Source organism: Pseudoliparis swirei, chromosome 12, assembly GCF_029220125.1.
Source record: "Pseudoliparis swirei isolate HS2019 ecotype Mariana Trench chromosome 12, NWPU_hadal_v1, whole genome shotgun sequence".
Lineage (NCBI taxonomy): Eukaryota > Metazoa > Chordata > Actinopteri > Perciformes > Liparidae > Pseudoliparis > Pseudoliparis swirei.
In genome coordinates this window covers 1,255,573-1,273,072 of record NC_079399.1, presented here as the reverse complement: position 1 = coordinate 1,273,072, position 17,500 = coordinate 1,255,573, and the positions used below count along the sequence as shown (strand labels likewise).

Genomic DNA, 17,500 nt, shown 5'->3' with positions numbered 1-17,500 from the left:
GTAACAACGTAACGTAACAACGTAACGTAACAACGTAACAACGTAACGTAACAACGTAACGTAACAACGTAACGCAACAACGTAACGCAACAACGTAACGCAACAACGTAACAACGTAACGTAACAACGTAACGTAACAACGTGACGCAACAACGTCAGGAGACAGCGAGGTGTTAGCTGCTTGTTGAGTCCTCCGTGTTTTCCGACCTTTAGGTTTGACCCTGTTAATAAGAGTAAACAGACTTCGTGTCACGGTGAGTTGAGTCAACACTGAGCTTCTTGACCAGAGTTAGCAGCGGCTCCCTGCTGGTGGCGTGTGGAAGTGAGCCCCCCGCTGGGTGCATATCGGTCACAACGGGTTCACGCCAACAGCCGTAGAGAGTGGTTAATCCTCGGGTGACGCATCGTGTCGCTCTGTGGACCTCCTCGACATCGACCTCCTCGACATCGACCTCCTCGACATCGACCTCCTCGACATCGAACTCCTCGACATCAAACTCCTCGACATCGACCTCCTGGACATCGACCTCCTCGACATCGACCTCCTCGACATCAAACTCCTCGACATCGACCTCCTGGACATCGACCTCCTCGACATCGACCTCCCGGACATCGACCTCCTGGACATCGACCTCCTGGACATCGACCTCCCCGACATCGACCTCCCGGACATCGACCTCCCGGACATCGACCTCCCGGACATCGACCTCCTGGACATCGACCTCCTCGTCATCGACCTCCTGGACATCGACCTCCTGGACATCGACCTCCTCGTCATCGACCTCCTGGACATCGACCTCCTCGTCATCGACCTCCTGGACATCGACCTCCTCGTCATCGACCTCCTGGACATCGACCTCCTGGACATCGACCTCCTCGTCATCGACCTCCTCGTCATCGACCTCCTGGACATCGACCTCCTGGACATCGACCTCCTCGTCATCGACCTCCTGGACATCGACCTCCTCGACATCGTGGGAGGCCTTGAAGGAGGCGCACGACCTCCAGCTGGGCCCCTCTTCACTCAGCCAGTCGGCGTGATGAAGGTTGAGGAGCAGAAGGTCGTGTTGAGAGAAGAGCTGAAGCTCTGCAGCTGGGAGAGAAGGAACCAGAGCGGCTCCTCATCTCCTCATCTCCTCGGCTCCTCAGCTTCTCAGCTCCTCATCTCCTCATCTCCTCAGCTCCTCAGCTTCTCGGCTCCTCAGCTCCTCATCTCCTCAGCTCCTCAGCTCCTCAGCTTCTCGGCTCCTCAGCTCCTCGGGCGGCAGGTCGAGGATAAACACTCAAAATGTCCCTTGCTGTTTGTTGTTCGGCCACAAGGGGGCAGGAGAACTCATAATTGGCCCCACGAGGAGGAGCACACTCACACACTCACACACACACTCACACACACACACACACTCACTCACTCACACACACACACACACACACACACACACACTCATACACTCTCACACACACACTCTCCCCCCCCACCCCGTGATGAGACCCAGGCCTCCAGACCCTCCTCAGGGGGCTTCCTGTCCCAGTCCATCAACTCATATTTGGACTGCGCTGCGTCACAAAGCTTCTGATTGGCCGTCAGACGACGTCAGCTAACGGGCCTTAACGAGGGAGACGAGGAGGACCAATTAAATAGAAGAGGAGGAAGAGACACTCATCGATGAATGATTCATTGCGTGAGTGTGTGTGACCGTGTGTGTGACTGTGTGTGTGTGACCGTGTGTGTGACTGTGTGTGTGTGTGTGTGTGTGACTGTGTGTGTGTGTGTATGTGTGTGTGACTGTGTGTGTGACTGTGTGTGAGTGTGTGTGACTGTGTGTGTGACTGTGTGTGTGTGACTGTGTGTGTGACTGTGTGTGTGTGTGTGTATGTGTGTGTGACTGTGTGTGTGACTGTGTGTGTGTATGTGTGTGTGACTGTGTGTGTGTGACTGTGTGTGACTGTGTGTGTGTGACTGTGTGTGTGACTGTGTGTGTGTGTGTGACTGTGTGTGTGACTGTGTGTGTGACTGTGTGTGACTGTGTGTGTGACTGTGTGTGTGTGACTGTGTGTGTGAGACTGTGTGTGTATGTGTGTGTGACTGTGTGTGTGTGACTGTGTGTGTGACTGTGTGTGTGTATGTGTGTGTGACTGTGTGTGTGACTGTGTGTGTGTGACTGTGTGTGTGAGACTGTGTGTGTATGTGTGTGTGTGTCATAGCAACTCGTCGTTACAGCTCATCAACAGGACGTCTCTGCAGACGCCTCAGTCAAAATATAAATGTGTTATGTTCATATTCGTGGAGAAACATAGAAACATAGAAACATAGAAACATAGAACTTGCTTCCTGTGAGACATGGTGTCTCTGTCTTCTCTGACGAGGCTGTGAGCGTGTTTCAGTGTTTCAGTGACTCCTCTCCTTTGAGCGCCTCCTCCTCACGTATGAGCGCCTCCTCCTCACGTTGGAGCGCCTCCTCCTCTCGTTGGAGCGCCTCCTCCTCTCGTTGGAGCGCCTCCTCCTCTCGTTGGAGCGCCTCCTCCTCACGTATGAGCGCCTCCTCCTCTGCTTGGAGCGCCTCCTCCTCTGCTTGGAGCGCCTCCTCCTCTCGTTGGAGCGCCTCCTCCTCTCGTTGGAGCGCCTCCTCCTCTCGTTGGAGCGCCTCCTCCTCACGTATGAGCGCCTCCTCTGCTTGGAGCGCCTCCTCCTCTGCTTGGAGCGCCTCCTCCTCTCGTTGGAGCGCCTCCTCCTCTCGTTGGAGCGCCTCCTCCTCACGTATGAGCGCCTCCTCCTCTCCTTGGAGCGCCTCCTCCTCTCCTTGGAGCGCCTCCTCCTCTCCTTGGAGCGCCTTCTCCTCACGTATGAGCGCCTCCTCCTCTGCTTGGAGTGCCTCCTCCTCTGCTTGGAGCGCCTCCTCCTCTCGTTGGAGCGCCTCCTCCTCTCCTTGGAGCGCCTCCTCCTCTCCTTGGAGCGCCTTCTCCTCACGTATGAGCGCCTCCTCCTCTCCTTGGAGCGCCTCCTCCTCCTCGCCCCGGGGAGCTGAGACCTTTCCATGTTCCCGTCCTCTGGTCTCCAGGCCGCGACCTTCAAGCCGTCGGCGTGGATTCATATTCACGCTGCCGGCTGCGCCTCCTGCGCCTCCTGCGCCTCCTGCTTCATATTCACCCCCTGGAGGACTCCTCCTTCACCTCCACAGCACCAACAGGTGTCACGTTGCACCTCCTGAGAGATCACCGCTTCACCTCCAGCCACCAGGTTCCTGCAGCGCTCAGGGTCCCGTGTGCACCTGAACACAGCGCTCAGGGTCCCGTGTGCACCTGAACACAACGCTCAGGGTCCCGTGTGCACCTGAACACAACGCTCAGGGTCCCGTGTGCACCTGAACACAACGCTCAGGGTCCCGTGTGCACCTGAACACAGCGCTCAGGGTCCCGTGTGCACCTGAACACAACGCTCAGGGTCCCGTGTGCACCTGAACACAACGCTCAGGGTCCCGTGTGCACCTGAACACAACGCCCAGGGTCCCGTGTGCACCTGAACACAACGCTCAGGGTCCCGTGTGCACCTGAACACAGCGCTCAGGGTCCTGTGTGCACCTGAACACAGCGCTCAGGGTCCCGTGTGCACCTGAACACAACGCTCAGGGTCCCGTGTGCACCTGAACACAGCGCTCAGGGTCCCGTGTGCACCTGAACACAGCGCTCAGGGTCCCGTGTGCACCTGAACACAACGCTCAGGGTCCCGTGTGCACCTGAACACAACGCTCAGGGTCCCGTGTGCACCTGAACACAGCGCTCAGGGTCCCGTGTGCATCTGAACACAGGTTGTTGTTGTTTTCTTGTTGTTGTTTTCTTGTTGTTGTGTGTGCTCGTTGTAACAACATGTTTCAAAGAGTCAAAGCATAAATGAAACCGTTGCTAAGCAGAACAGAGAGAGCTTGTGATTGGCCGATAAGACTCGACCAGTTAAATATAACTGATCTATGTTCTGTTCTCTCTGTTCTCTCTGTTCTCTGTGTTCTCTGTTCTGTGTTCTCTCTGTTCTCTGTTCTCTGTTCTGTGTTCTCTCTGTTCTCTCTGTTCTCTCTGTTCTCTCTGTTCTCTGTTCTCTCTGTTCTCTGTTATCTGTTCTCTGTTCTCTTTGTTCTCTGTTCTCTGTTCTGTGTTCTCTCTGTTCTCTGTTCTCTCTGTTCTGTGTTCTCTGTTCTTTGTTCTCTGTTCTGTGTTCTCTGTTCTGTGTTCTCTCTGTTCTCTGTTCTGTGTTCTCTCTGTTCTCTCTGTTCTCTGTTCTCTGTTCTCTGTTCTCTCTGTTCTCTGTTCTCTGTTCTCTCTGTTCTCTGTTCTCTGTTCTCTGTTCTCTCTGTTCTCTCTGTTCTCTGTTCTCTGTTCTGTGTTCTCTCTGTTCTGTGTTCTCTCTGTTCTCTCTGTTCTCTGTTCTGTGTTCTCTCTGTTCTCTGTTCTCTGTTCTCTCTGTTCTCTCTGTTCTCTGTTCTCTCTGTTCACTGTTCTCTGTTCTCTGTTCTGTTCTCTGTTCTGTGTTCTCTGTTCTCTCTGTTCTTTGTTCTCTGTTCTGTGTTCTCTCTGTTCTCTCTTCTCTCTTCTCTGTTCTCTGTTCTCTCTTCTCTGTTCTGTTCTCTCTGTTCTCTGTTCTCTGTTCTCTCTTCTCTGTTCTCTGTTCTCTCTGTTCTCTCTGTTCTCTGTTCTCTGTTCTCTGTTCTCTGTTATCTGTTCTCTGTTCTCTCTGCTCTCTGTTCACTGTTCTTTGTTCTCTGTTCTCTGTTCTGTGTTCTCTCTGTTCTATGTTCTCTGTTCTCTCTGTTCTGTGTTCTCTGTTCTCTCTGTTCTCTGTTCTGTTCTCTCTCTTCTCTGTGTTCTGTGTTCTCTCTGTTCTGTTCTCTCTCTGTTCTGTGTTCTCTGTTCTCTGTTCTCTGTTCTCTGTTCTCTGTTCTCTGTTCTCTCTTCTCTGTTCTCTGTTCTCTCTGTTCTCTCTTCTCTCTGTTCTCTGTTCTCTCTGTTCTCTCTGTTCTCTCTGTTCTCTGTTCTCTGTTCTCTGTTCTCTGTTCTCTGTTCTGTGTTCTCTCTGTTCTGTGTTCTCTGTTCTCTCTGTTCTCTGTTCTGTGTTCTCTCTGTTCTCTGTTCTGTGTTCTCTCTGTTCTCTGTTCTGTGTTCTCTCTGTTCTCTGTTCTCTGTTCTGTTCTCTGTTCTCTGTTCTCTCTGTTCTCTCTGTTCTCTGTTCTCTCTGTTCTCTGTTCTCTGTTCTCTCTGTTCTCTGTTCTCTGTTCTCTGTTCTCTGTTCTCTCTGTTCTCTGTGTTCTCTGTTCTGTGTTCTCTGTTCTCTGTTCTGTGTTCTGTTCTCTCTCTTCTCTGTTCTGTGTTCTGTGTTCTGTTCTCTGTGTTCTCTGTTCTCTGTTCTCTGTTCAGTGTTCTCTCTGTTCTCTGTTCTGTGTTCTCTGTTCTGTTCTCTCTGTTCACTGTTCTCTGTTCTTTGTTCTCTGTTCTGTGTTCTCTGTTCTGTGTTCTCTGTTCTGTGTTCTTTGTTCTCTGTTCTGTGTTCTATGTTCTCTGTTCTCTGTTCTCTCTGTTCTCTGTTCTCTCTGTTCTCTCTGTTCTCTGTTCTGTGTTCTCTGTTCTGTGTTCTCTGTTCTCTCTGTTTTCTGTTATCTTTGTTCTCTGTTCTCTGTTCTCTCTGTTCTGTTCTCTCTTCTCTGTTCACTGTTCTTTGTTCTCTGTTCTCTGTTCTGTGTTCTCTCTGTTCTCTGTTCTCTGTTCTCTGTTCTCTGTTCTGTGTTCTCTGTTCTCTGTTCTCTGTTCTGTGTTCTCTGTTCTCTCTGTTCTCTGTTCTCTCTGTTTTCTCTCTGTTCTGTTCTCTCTCTTCTCTGTGTTCTGTGTTCTCTCTGTTCTCTGTTCTGTTCTCTCTGTTCTCTCTGTTCTCTCTGTTCTCTGTTCTTTGTTCTCTGTTCTCTGTTCTCTGTTCTGTGTTCTCTCTGTTCTCTGTTCTCTGTTCTCTCTGTTCTGTGTTCTCTGTTCTTTGTTCTCTGTTCTGTGTTCTCTCTGTTCTGTGTTCTCTGTTCTCTGTTCTCTCTGTTCTCTGTTCTTTGTTCTCTGTTCTCTGTTCTCTGTTCTGTTCTCTGTTCTCTCTGTTCTCTGTTCTCTGTTCTCTGTTCTCTGTTCTCTCTGTTCTGTGTTCTCTCTGTTCTTTGTTCTCTGTTCTCTGTTCTGTGTTCTCTCTGTTCTCTGTTCTCTCTGTTCTCTCTGTTCTCTGTTCTCTCTGTTCTCTGTTCTCTGTTCTCTGTTCTCTCTGTTCTCTGTTCTCTCTGTTCTCTGTGTTCTCTGTTCTCTGTTCTGTGTTCTCTGTTCTCTGTTCTGTTCTCTCTGTTCTCTGTTCTCTGTTCTGTGTTCTCTCTGTTCTCTGTTCTCTCTGTTCTCTGTTCTGTGTTCTCTCTGTTCTCTGTTCTCTGTTCTCTCTGTTCTCTGTTCTCTCTGTTCTCTGTTCTCTGTTCTCTGTTCTCTGTTCTCTGTTCTCTCTGTTCTCTGTTCTTTGTTCTCTCTGTTCTCTGTTCTGTGTTCTCTGTTCTCTCTGTTCTCTGTTCTCTCTGTTCTGTGTTCTCTGTTCTCTGTTCTGTGTTCTCTCTGTTCTCTGTTCTCTCTGTTCTCTCTGTTCTCTGTTCTCTCTGTTCTGTGTTCTCTCTGTTCTGTGTTCTCTCTGTTCTCTGTTCTCTGTTCTCTCTGTTCTCTCTGTTCTCTGTTCTCTCTGTTCTCTGTTCTCTGTTCTCTGTTCTCTCTGTTCTCTGTTCTCTGTTCTCTCTGTTCTCTCTGTTCTCTGTTCTCTCTGTTCTGTGTTCTCTCTGTTCTCTGTTCTCTGTTCTCTGTTCTCTGTTCTCTCTGTTCTCTCTGTTCTGTGTTCTCTCTGTTCTCTGTTCTCTGTTCTGTGTTCTCTCTGTTCTCTGTGTTCTCTGTTCTCTGTTCTCTCTGTTCTCTGTTCTCTGTTCTCTGTTCTGTGTTCTCTCTGTTCTCTGTTCTGTGTTCTCTCTGTTCTGTGTTCTCTCTGTTCTCTCTGTTCTCTGTTTTCTCTGTTCTCTGTTCTCTCTGTTCTCTGTTCTCTGTTCTCTCTGTTCTCTGTTTTCTCTCTTCTCTGTTCTGTTTTCTCTATTCTCTCTTCTCTGTTTTCTCTCTTCTCTGTTTTCTCTGTTCTCTCTCTTCTCTGTTCTCTGTCTGAGGAGGAGAGGAGGAGAGGACGGTCTTTCTGGATTGGCCCAGCTGACTTGATGACGTCATCAGCTGTTCTTGCTCCTGAGTTTTACTCTAATTATTCACTGTAAATTATGTTTTAGTCAAATAAACAAAACATCATAACATGACATTCCTCACTCAACTACAGTATTTATTAAAAGTCATCTGTCAGTAGTTTATTTTCTCCTCCGCTATTGTTTCCGGTTGCTGGTGAAATGCATTCTGGGATATCGGCTGGCCAGAGTACCCACAAGTCTCCTCTGATGCATTCTGGGTAAAGTGGGAGGATCAAGTCACATCTGGGTGTTTTGACCGTGCTTTGAGAGAAGAGAACTTTGAATGTGAACATGTCCTCAGAGACTGATGACGAGACACGAGGAGAGGAAAGTACACACAAGTACAGAGAAGTACACGAGGAGAGGAAAGTACACGAGGAGAGGAAAGTACACACAAGTACAGAGAAGTACACGAGAGGAAAGTACACACAAGTACAGAGAAGTACACGAGGAGAGGAAAGTACACGAGGAGAGGAAAGTACACACAAGTACAGAGAAGTACACGAGGAGAGGAAAGTACACACAAGTACAGAGAAGTACACAAGGAGAGGAAAGTACACACAAGTACAGAGAAGTACACAAGGAGAGGAAAGTACACGAGAGGAAAGTACACACAAGTACAGAGAAGTACACGAGGAGAGGAAAGTACACACAAGTACGCACATTGAGAAACGCGGTGGACTCCTCCCTCTCTCTCCAGCTCTCTGACCCAATGATTTCATATCAGTCACGTTGATGTGGCGTGACATCACCATGACGACGTCCTGACCGCCGTCCACCTGTTCACGTCTCCATGAGACCAGAAGAAGAGCCGACGCCCACTCACTGTGTGGCGTGACGCCTCAGCCGGTGTGCGCTGCATGGGACATTTTATTAAGCTCAACACAGACAAGTAACATGAGGGGGAGGAGCCTCGCATGCTGCTCCACCAGGTCCTCCCGTCTCAACACTTAGTGGACATGAGAACATGGAGGAATGACATCATCACAAAAACAACTTTTAACCTCCGAGCCGCGCCGTCACTTCCTGTTGCAGAAACACTCGTCAATTCGAGCGGCTGATACGGTTTGCAACAGTTTGCAAATATACATAAATACATATATATATACATGTATATACATAAACATATTAATATATATATGTATATAAATACATGTATATATATATGTATGTATAAATATGTAAATATACACATATATATATAAATATATACAAATACACATTTATATATAAATAAGTATATATGTTTATGTATATATATATATACACGTATTTATATATATAAATACATATATATATACACGTATTTATATATATATACATATATAAATATGTATATATGTGTATATATACATATATATATATACACATATATAAATATGTATATATATACGTATATTTCACTCTTTTTAGTTTGGTTTCCACGTTGAAGATGAAGAAGCTGGTGTGAAAGGAGCAGCTGGGAGGAGGTCCTCTAAGCTCCTCCCAGTCTGCAGACTGGCCCCGCCCACCTCACAGAGCCACTTCCGGTCTGCTGGAGTTGCCATTGTCCGCCGAAGCGATGATGGCGGTGGTGGGCGTGGTCTTCCTGATAGAGGTGAGGCGGATGTGGGAGGTGCTCTGCATGTAGCTGGCCTGACGCTCAAGGCGGGGTCCCTGAATGCATCGCAGCTGACTGGAGGAGGAGGAGGAGGAGAAGGAGGAGAAGGGAGAGCAGGAGGGAGGGAGGAGGAGGAGGAAGAGGGGGAGGAGCAGGAGGAGGGAGGGAGGAGGAGGAGGAGGAGCAGGAGGGGGAGGAGCAGGAGGAGGAGGAGGAGCAGAGCAGGAGGAGGAGGAGATCTGCTTAAGTCAATAAATATGATTCACTAGAACATCTGAGACGGAGTCCTGCTGCTCAACAACACATTAATACACCTTATTCATAATAACAATAGTAATAACAATAATAACAATAATAATGATAGTAATTATAATAATAACAATAGGAATAATAATGATAATCATAATAATAATGTTAATAACAATAATAATGATATTAATAATGATAACAATAATAATTATGATATTAAAAATAACAATACTACTACTACTAATAATAATACTAATGAAATTGATAATAATAACAATAATAATAATACTACTACTAATAATAATGATATTGATAATAATGATAATAACAATAATATTGATATTAATCATAATAACAATAATAATAAGACCAAGTCAAGCCTAACATGTTGACGTGCTCTCCAACATGTTAAATAAGGAATTTGTAAACAAGTGAAGACGAGCGACGGCCCACAATGCATCCTGTTGCTGCCAACAGTCAATCAAGGTTTTTATTGCATAATTCTATTATTTTATTGACGTGGTGGGCGGAGCTTCGTGAGTTTGTCTCCATGGTTACCATGGTGAACAGATGCAGTAGCAGGACGAGTCGTTCCATGATTTGATGTATTTGACTTATTTCATAAATCCTGCGGCTCAGACTCATGAATAATAAACCAGCAGCTGGAGCTTCACGTGTTGCCATGGCAACACGAGACCAGCAGCACAGAGGGGTGAACCAGGACCAGCTGAGTCCTTCCTCCTGGGAGGCCTCCTCTTTGAGTCTTTCTCCTCTCTGTCCTGTTCCTCCTGTGTCTCCTCTGTTCCTCCTCCTCCCTCCTCCCTCCTCCTCCTCCTCCCTCCTCCTGTCTCTCTCTCCTCCTCCTCCCTCCTCCTCCTCCTCCTCCTCTCCTCCTCCCTCCCCTCTCCTCCTCCTCTCCTCCTCCTTCCTCCCTCCCCTCTCCTCCTCCCTTCCTCCCCCCTCCCTCCTCCTCCTCCCTCTCCTCCCTCTCCTCCTCCCTCCTCTCTCTTCCTCTCTCCTCTCTCCTCCCTCCCCTCTCCTCCTTCCTCTCCCCTCTCTCCTCCCTCCTCTCGCTTCCTTCCTCTCCTCCTCCTTCCCCCCTCCCCTCTCCTCCTCCTCTCTCCTTCCTCCTCTCTCCTCCTCTCCTCCTCTCTTCTCCCTTCCTCCTCTCCTCTCTCCTCCTCCTCCCTCCTCTCCTCCTCCCTCCTCTCTCTTCCTCCTCTCTCCTCCTCCCTCTCCTCTCTCCTCCCTCCCCTCTGCAGCAGGAATAAATACACCTCTTAAAACGAGTGTCACATGTCATGAAGGGCTTTATAAATATAAATATGTTTATATATTTATTTAGCATCAGGCAAATTAATCCATAACATCGTCGGCTGCAAAACATTTTTAATTACATTTTAATTAATCGCATAAGTCTCGAGGAGAGAGGAGAGATGAGCTCGGAGAGATGAGGGAGGAGCTAGGAGGAGAGAGGAGCTAGGAGGGAGGGCTAGGAGAGAGGAGCTAGGAGAGGAGAGAGGAGGAGCTAGGAGAGGAGGAGAGGGAGAGGAAGGAGAGAGGAGGAGAGAGAGCTAGGAGAGGAGCTGGAGGAGCTAGGAGCTGGGAGAGGAGGAGGAGCTGGAGAGGGGCTAGGAGAGAGGAGGGAGGAGCTAGGAGAGAGGAGGAGCTAGGAGAGGAGGGGCTGAGGAGGAGGAGGAGCTGAGGGAGGAGGGGAGGAGCTAGGAGAGAGGAGCTAGGAGAGAGGAGAGAGGAGGAGGAGGAGAGAGAGGAGCTGGGAGAGGAGCTGGGAGAGAGGAGGGAGGAGCTGGAGAGGAGGAGGAGCTAGGAGAGGAGGAGAGAGCTAGGAGGAGGGCTAGGAGGAGCTGGGAGAGGAGAGAGGAGCTAGGAGAGAGGAGAGAGGAGAGAGGAGGGAGGAGCTAGGAGAGAGGAGCTAGGAGAGAGGAGGGAGGAGCTAGGAGAGAGGAGCTAGGAGAGAGGAGAGAGGAGGGAGGAGCTAGGAGAGAGGAGCTAGGAGAGAGGAGGGAGGAGCTAGGAGAGAGGAGAGAGGAGCTGCTGTTGCCAAAATAAACTCTTCTGGTTCATCAACCAGCTGTGCAGCTGTTTTTGATTGGATCTAAGATGGCTGCCGCACACACGCGCGGCGAGGAGGTGCTGCGCGTGTCGACTAAAGTAACTTAATCCACTAACAAACAAGCTTTAACTCATAGTTGGATACCGTGTTCTGTTTTTATATGATGTGTGCTTTTAATATCGACACGACAGCGCTTTCAATGCAACTTTGCTTCCTCTCTGTTATGGGGAAACCAGCATCTCCTGTACACTTGTTTTCTAAACAATGAACGAGCCAGAATTCCTTCCGCGATTCGGGAGAAAACCTTCCCACCCAGTAAGACTCTAAGACTCTAAGACTCTCAGACTGTTGTATCTTGCATTTATATTGCTACTGGCCGGCGACGTTGAGGTTAATCCTGGCCCGCAGGTTCTGGAAATCACATCGCTACTACAGGCAACGCCGCCATGGCCAGCGATACAACCGGTCACACTAGGCAACCGAATAATGTGGCTAACACCACCACAGTTACTACCGCCATGGCCTCCGTTAGCATGTACCTTCCCGCTAACACCGCTACTGGCTGCCGGCTATCCGCCACCCACGGCCACTACAAGCACGGCAGGGATGCTAACCCCGGCTACCACCATCGCGACAGCGGCTCTCTCCACCACCAACCCGGCAGTGATGCTAACCCCGGCTACCACCATCGCGACAGCGGATCTCTCCACCACCAGCGCGGCAGGGATGCTAACCCCGGCTACCACCAGCGCGGCAGGGATGCTAACCCCGGCTACCACCATCGCGACAGCGGCTCTCTCCACGGCCACCACCAACGCAGTAGCAATGCTACCCTCGGCTCCGCATACCAACACAGCTAAGGTCAGAAACCCCATATTAAAAAGACACCGATCTCTGCATATTTTCCAGACCTAAAATCATGCAAGAACAATCTGGGACCCATTGTGTAAAAGAGGCTTACTTGGGGGCCATTTAAATGTCCGCAGCATGGTCCCAAAACGGGAGCAGCTGGAACATCTTTTAAATAATTCGAACATTGATTTTATGGGACTATCCGAAACGTGGCTATCCAGCTCCTCACCCGAAGCTGCGATAACACTCCCCGAATACAAGACCTTCAGGAAAGATAGGGTTCATGGGAAAGGAGGGGGGGGTTTTGTTCTATGTAAAAAATAACCTGAGATGTAACCAGATGGTGTGGCCTGGTGGCAACATATTGGAAGGTATTGGTGTTAACATCTTTCTTTCAAATGAAATGTCTCTAACTGCTATCTGCATCTATCGTGCTCCCTCAGCTAAAGCTGAATTTTATGATCACCTTAAAGCACTTCTTAATTCGTGTAATCATAAAAAAGAAATTCTGTTGTTTGGAGATTTTAATGTAAACTGGGACGATAAAAAGGAGAGAAAAAATCTTAAACTTATAACGGAGTATTTCAACTTCACCCAGATAATAGAGCGACCCACCAGAATCACACACCGCTCACAAACTAGAATTGACCTAGTCTTCACTAACAAACCCGAGAGAGTCACCAAAACCCATAACTTATTGACGGGACTCTCGGATCATAATGCAATTTTTTTTTCTAGAAAACTTAACAAAAAACGTTTTGAAAACTCTTTTTCTAGTACCCTAGTAATCGACCTAATACTAGAATAATCCCCAAAAACCAACAACAAAATCTAGAAAAGCCTTAAAAGACATCAATTGGGATGATCTTCATAAATGTGAAAATGCAGATATCTGCAGCGACTCTTTCCTCTCTCAAATCAAGGGGGTAATTTCCCTTTCTCCAGACAAGGGAGCCGTAGGAGGAATAAAACCACCCTTCCCTGGCTCAACCCAGATTGTGTACACTTAATGAAGCGAAGGGATATGGCTCTCAAAAAATCCATAAAATCAGGGTTAAGTACAGACAGACATATTTTCACAGCTACCAGAAACAAAGTTACACTGGAGCTGCGAAAGGCCAAAGCAGATTTTTTTATAAAAATTATTGAAAATGCTAGGGGGAACAGTAAAACAATCTGGCAGAATATAAACAAGCTAACAGGGAAACAACATAAGCAGGATAATAAAGGCCTAGAACTAAGAGTTGACAATCAGCTGGTGCGGGACCCCGTTATTCTGGCACAGGAATTAAACTCCTTTTTTATTAAATCTATTGAAGATATATCTAAACAGTTCATTTCACCCGTGTGCTCTGATAGTCCGGGAAATAGAGCTGCAGACAATTCACTGATAACATTTTGTATTCAAGAAATCACTGTGACAGAAGTCATTAATATTATTAATGCTTTGAACAACTCTAAAGCCAAGGATATCCATGGTCTCGACACCAGCTTTTTAAAATCACACAAGGAGGCGCTGGCACCCCCAATCATGCACCTAGTGAACCTATCGATTCGACACTCGATGGTTCCTGGAGCATGGAAGATGGCCTCAGTTATCCCTGTGTTCAAATCGGGTGATAGCTCCGATATGAACAACTACAGACCAATTAGTATTTTGCCTAGCATCTCTAAAATTATAGAAAAATGGATCGCTAAACAAATAATATAATTCCTTAATAATGGTCAAACCCCCCTGCACCCCATGCAGTTTGGTTTTCGACCGCATCATTCCACGGAATCTGCACTGGTTACGCTCATGGAGAAATTTAAAAGTTTATTAGATAAGAAGAGCTGCGTAGGTGCTGTATTTTTAGATTTAAAAAGAGCGTTCGATACAGTTAACCATGATGTGCTACTAAGCAAACTGTTAGGCTTTAACTTCTCTGATCAAGCCATCAAATGGTTTGGATCTTATTTATCCCATAGAGAACAATGTACTGTGGTTGATGGTGTCAGCTCCTCTTACCTGGGCTGTCCAGTAGGGGTCCCCCAAGGATCCATACTGGCGCCCATTTTATTCTCTCTTTATATTAATGACTTCCCTGACTCTCGCTTCAATGTGGATGTTCAGCTGTATGCTGATGACACGGTCATTTTTACGGTGGCCAAAAATAGTGAGGAGGCAGCACGAGTGCTCTCTACTGCTCTGAGTCATATTCAAGGCTGGCTCACCAGGTCCTGTCTCTCATTGAACACGAAAAAAACAGTGTGTATGTTCTTTTCTAAGCAATCCTCAACTGTTGCACATTCTAATGTGTTTTTGGGAACTGAGAAACTGAATGTTGTTAATGAGTTCAAATACTTAGGCATTATGCTTGATTCCACACTCTCCTTTAGGAGCCATGTTAAAATGATGTCGAAAACCATAAATTTCCATATACATAATTTCAAACAAATAAGAAACTCTCTATCGACTAATGCCGCTTTGCTGTTTTTACATTCTATGATACTTTCACATGTGAGTTACTGCTTAACCAAGCTCAATAATTATTAAACCGGTCGAACTACTCTATAAAAAAGCATTGAAAATACTGGATAAAAAACCTTTTAAGTATCATCATTGCTATATTTTAACCAAATACAACATGTTAAGTTTTAATAACTTTAGAAAATTCACTTCGGCCTGTTTGATTTACAAAATACTAAATGGCCTAGCGCTACCCCCCCTTAAAACCTTTATCAAACATCGATCTATTAACTCCACTCTGTCCACCAGAGCTGTCACAAACAGGGACTGTGAGGTTCCGTTTAGAAAAACCCTGTTTGGGCAAAATGTGCTGTCCTTCAAAGGATGCATGATGTGGAACAGCCGACCTCCTTCTATAAGGGAAAGCCCCAGCCTGGTCACCTTCAAAGGATGCATGGTGTGGAACAGCCTACCTCCTTCTATAAGGGAAAGCCCCAGCCTGGTCACCTTCAAAGGATGCATGGTGTGGAACAGCCTACCTCCTTCTATAAGGGAAAGCCCTGGTCACCTTCAAAGGATGCATGATGTGGAACAGCCTACCTCCTTCTATAAGGGAAAGCCCCAGCCTGGTCACCTTCAAAGGATGCATGTTGTGGAACAGCCTACCTCCTTCTATAAGGGAAAGCCCCAGCCTAGTCACCTTCAAAGGCCACCTGAAGGCACGGCTCAGACTTCATCAGCCCTGTGACCATTAGAGTTAATCCGCACGGTATCCAAATGTCCTAAATGCACCTTTTTATTAATCTTCTTTTCTTCTTTTGTATTGCTGTACTGTCATTACGTGTGAAGTGATGTGTGCTTTCCATTTCACTCTGCTTGTATTCTTAAACTACATCAACCTGCCAAGGGACTACAGATGGAAACTAGCCTCCCGGCTATAATCTGGCATATTTACATGTACATTGTACTGTCAACCAATATGCACTGTCCCTTATTCTCTAAATAAAACAAATAAAATAAATAAAAATAGGAGGGAGGAGCTAGGAGAGAGGAGGGAGGAGCTAGGAGAGAGGAGCTAGGAGAGAGGAGCGAGGAGAGAGGAGCGAGGAGCTAGGAGAGAGGCCAGAGCACGGACCTGTTGAAGTGGCGCCTGAAGCTGTGGCTCAGCAGGTACAGGGCGTAGGGGTTGGCGCAGGAGGAGGAGAAGCTGAGCACGCGGGCCAGCAGGCCCAGCACCAGGTGGGCCAGGGACAGGTCCGGGTCCTGGTAGTGGAAGGACCGGTACAGGTACAGCACCTGGTTGGGGAACCAGCACACGGCGAACAGGCCCACGAACACCAGCACGATCTTAGCCAGCCGCTTCCTGGTGTCCATCTGGAGGAGAGGGGAGGAGTCAGCTGGAGGGGGGAGTCAGCTGGGAGGGAGGAGGGGTCAGCTGGGAGGGGAGGAGTCAACTGGAAGGGGAGGAGTCAGCTGGAGGAGGTGTGTATGTCTGTGTGTGTGTGTGTGTGCATGTGTAGAGGCGGTCAGTGGATTAACGCGCAGTATTCCTTGTGTCACTTTAGGCTATTTTATTGTATCACAGAAAATGAAGTAAAACTCTTTAACAGAAAATAAATAATAATACGCTTCTGCCTGCAGTTAAAAACAATTTCCCTTCCGCTCTCAAACAAAACACACCTGCCGGCATAGCAACTTGTGCTGCCGATGAAACTTTAGCCATGTAGTTGCTCCTGGTGTCTGGAACCTGCTTAGCTGCTGGCTTGGTGTTTCCTGGAGTAAAGTTCTCGATATGCAAGACAGTGGGGTGTTTCTCCTCACAGGAACGACACGTGAGACGTTTCTTGCATTCTTTGCTCATATGACCTTTGATCAAGCAGGCAAAGCAGAGTCCATTTTTCTTTAGCAGCTCGACTGTCTCCTCATGGGGAATCTTTGTTATTCGTTCACATGTTTCCATCACATGATCTCCTCTACAGAAAGCACAAGGCTTGACGAAGGCGTCCATGGCTGTCCGGATGCCCTCTGGCCTGTCTGCCCTCTCCTGTGCCTTAGTGTTCTGGTAGGTTTCTGTCTTGGGTACAACAGTCGGAGCAAAGCTTTTCTTGCTGCTAGGTCTGTTATACTGGACGTCTCGTCTGGATATTCTCCCACTCGTGCTTCCGGCTGGGTCCTGTAGATCCCCGAAGACGGGATCTTGAATGATTCTGACCTGCCTTTCCATAAACAGAACCAGATCATGGAACGTAGGTCTCTGCTGTGTTCTTTCAGTGATGTCACATACAGCAGATCGCCATTTCTCTCGAAGCTTAAATGGAAGTTTGAAAACAAGTCTTTTCATGTTGGATGGTGAGTCCAGCTCTGACATGTATGGTAGGTCCTGAACTGCATTACCACAGCCTCTCAGATAGAGGGCGTAGCTATGAAGTGTTTTTCCATCATCTGTGCGTATTTGGTTCCAGTTCAAGGCCCTTTCGACGTATGCAGATATGATTTTGAATTCATCGCCAAAGTGATATTTAAGTAGGCGCTTTGCTTCCTGGTAACCAGTGGTGGCGTTCATGTGAAAGCAGCTTTGGACGAGTTCCTTTGGCTGTCCAGCCGTATACTGCTCCAGGAAGTACAGTCGATCCTCGTTGCTCTTGGTCTTGTCCTCGATGTTGTGCTCAAAAGCCTTCATGAATGGCCTGAAAGTTAGAGGATCGCCGTCAAACACCAACACTTCCCTTCTTGGCAGTTTAGCTTCTTTCTGCTGTATCACGAGCAGGTCCGTCAAGTCCGTCTGTCTCTGTATGATGTTGGTGAGATCGATGCTCTGAGCTATTTCACGTCTGGGAGTGGATTCTCCTCGTCTGGGTGGTCCATCAGAAAGCACAGCTCTACGTGTGGGAGAGTTTGTCGGAGCCCTCGCTGGTTGCTCAGTTATTGGTCGGTGCTCAGTGTCCATCATTCTTTGTAAGGGGGTTTTAGTTCTGGTTCCTATCCGTGCAAACTCCAGTCGTGTTAGACTT

The 17,500-nt window shown here is 47.7% G+C and overlaps 1 protein-coding gene across 1 annotated transcript in view; it reads right to left on the bottom strand.

Moving 5' to 3' along the window:
• Positions 1-8,688: 8,688 nt before the first annotated feature.
• LOC130202978 (neuromedin-B receptor-like) overlaps positions 8,689-17,500 on the bottom strand; it is a 25,296-nt gene continuing 16,484 nt past the window's right edge. Inside the window, exons 8-9 of the mRNA XM_056428876.1 lie at positions 15,625-15,863; positions 8,689-8,940 (exon numbers count right to left, since the gene is read on the bottom strand). Of these exons, the coding sequence (XP_056284851.1) occupies positions 8,778-8,940; positions 15,625-15,863 (402 nt within the window). The 3' untranslated portion in view covers positions 8,689-8,777. The remainder of the gene's footprint in view (positions 8,941-15,624; positions 15,864-17,500) is intronic.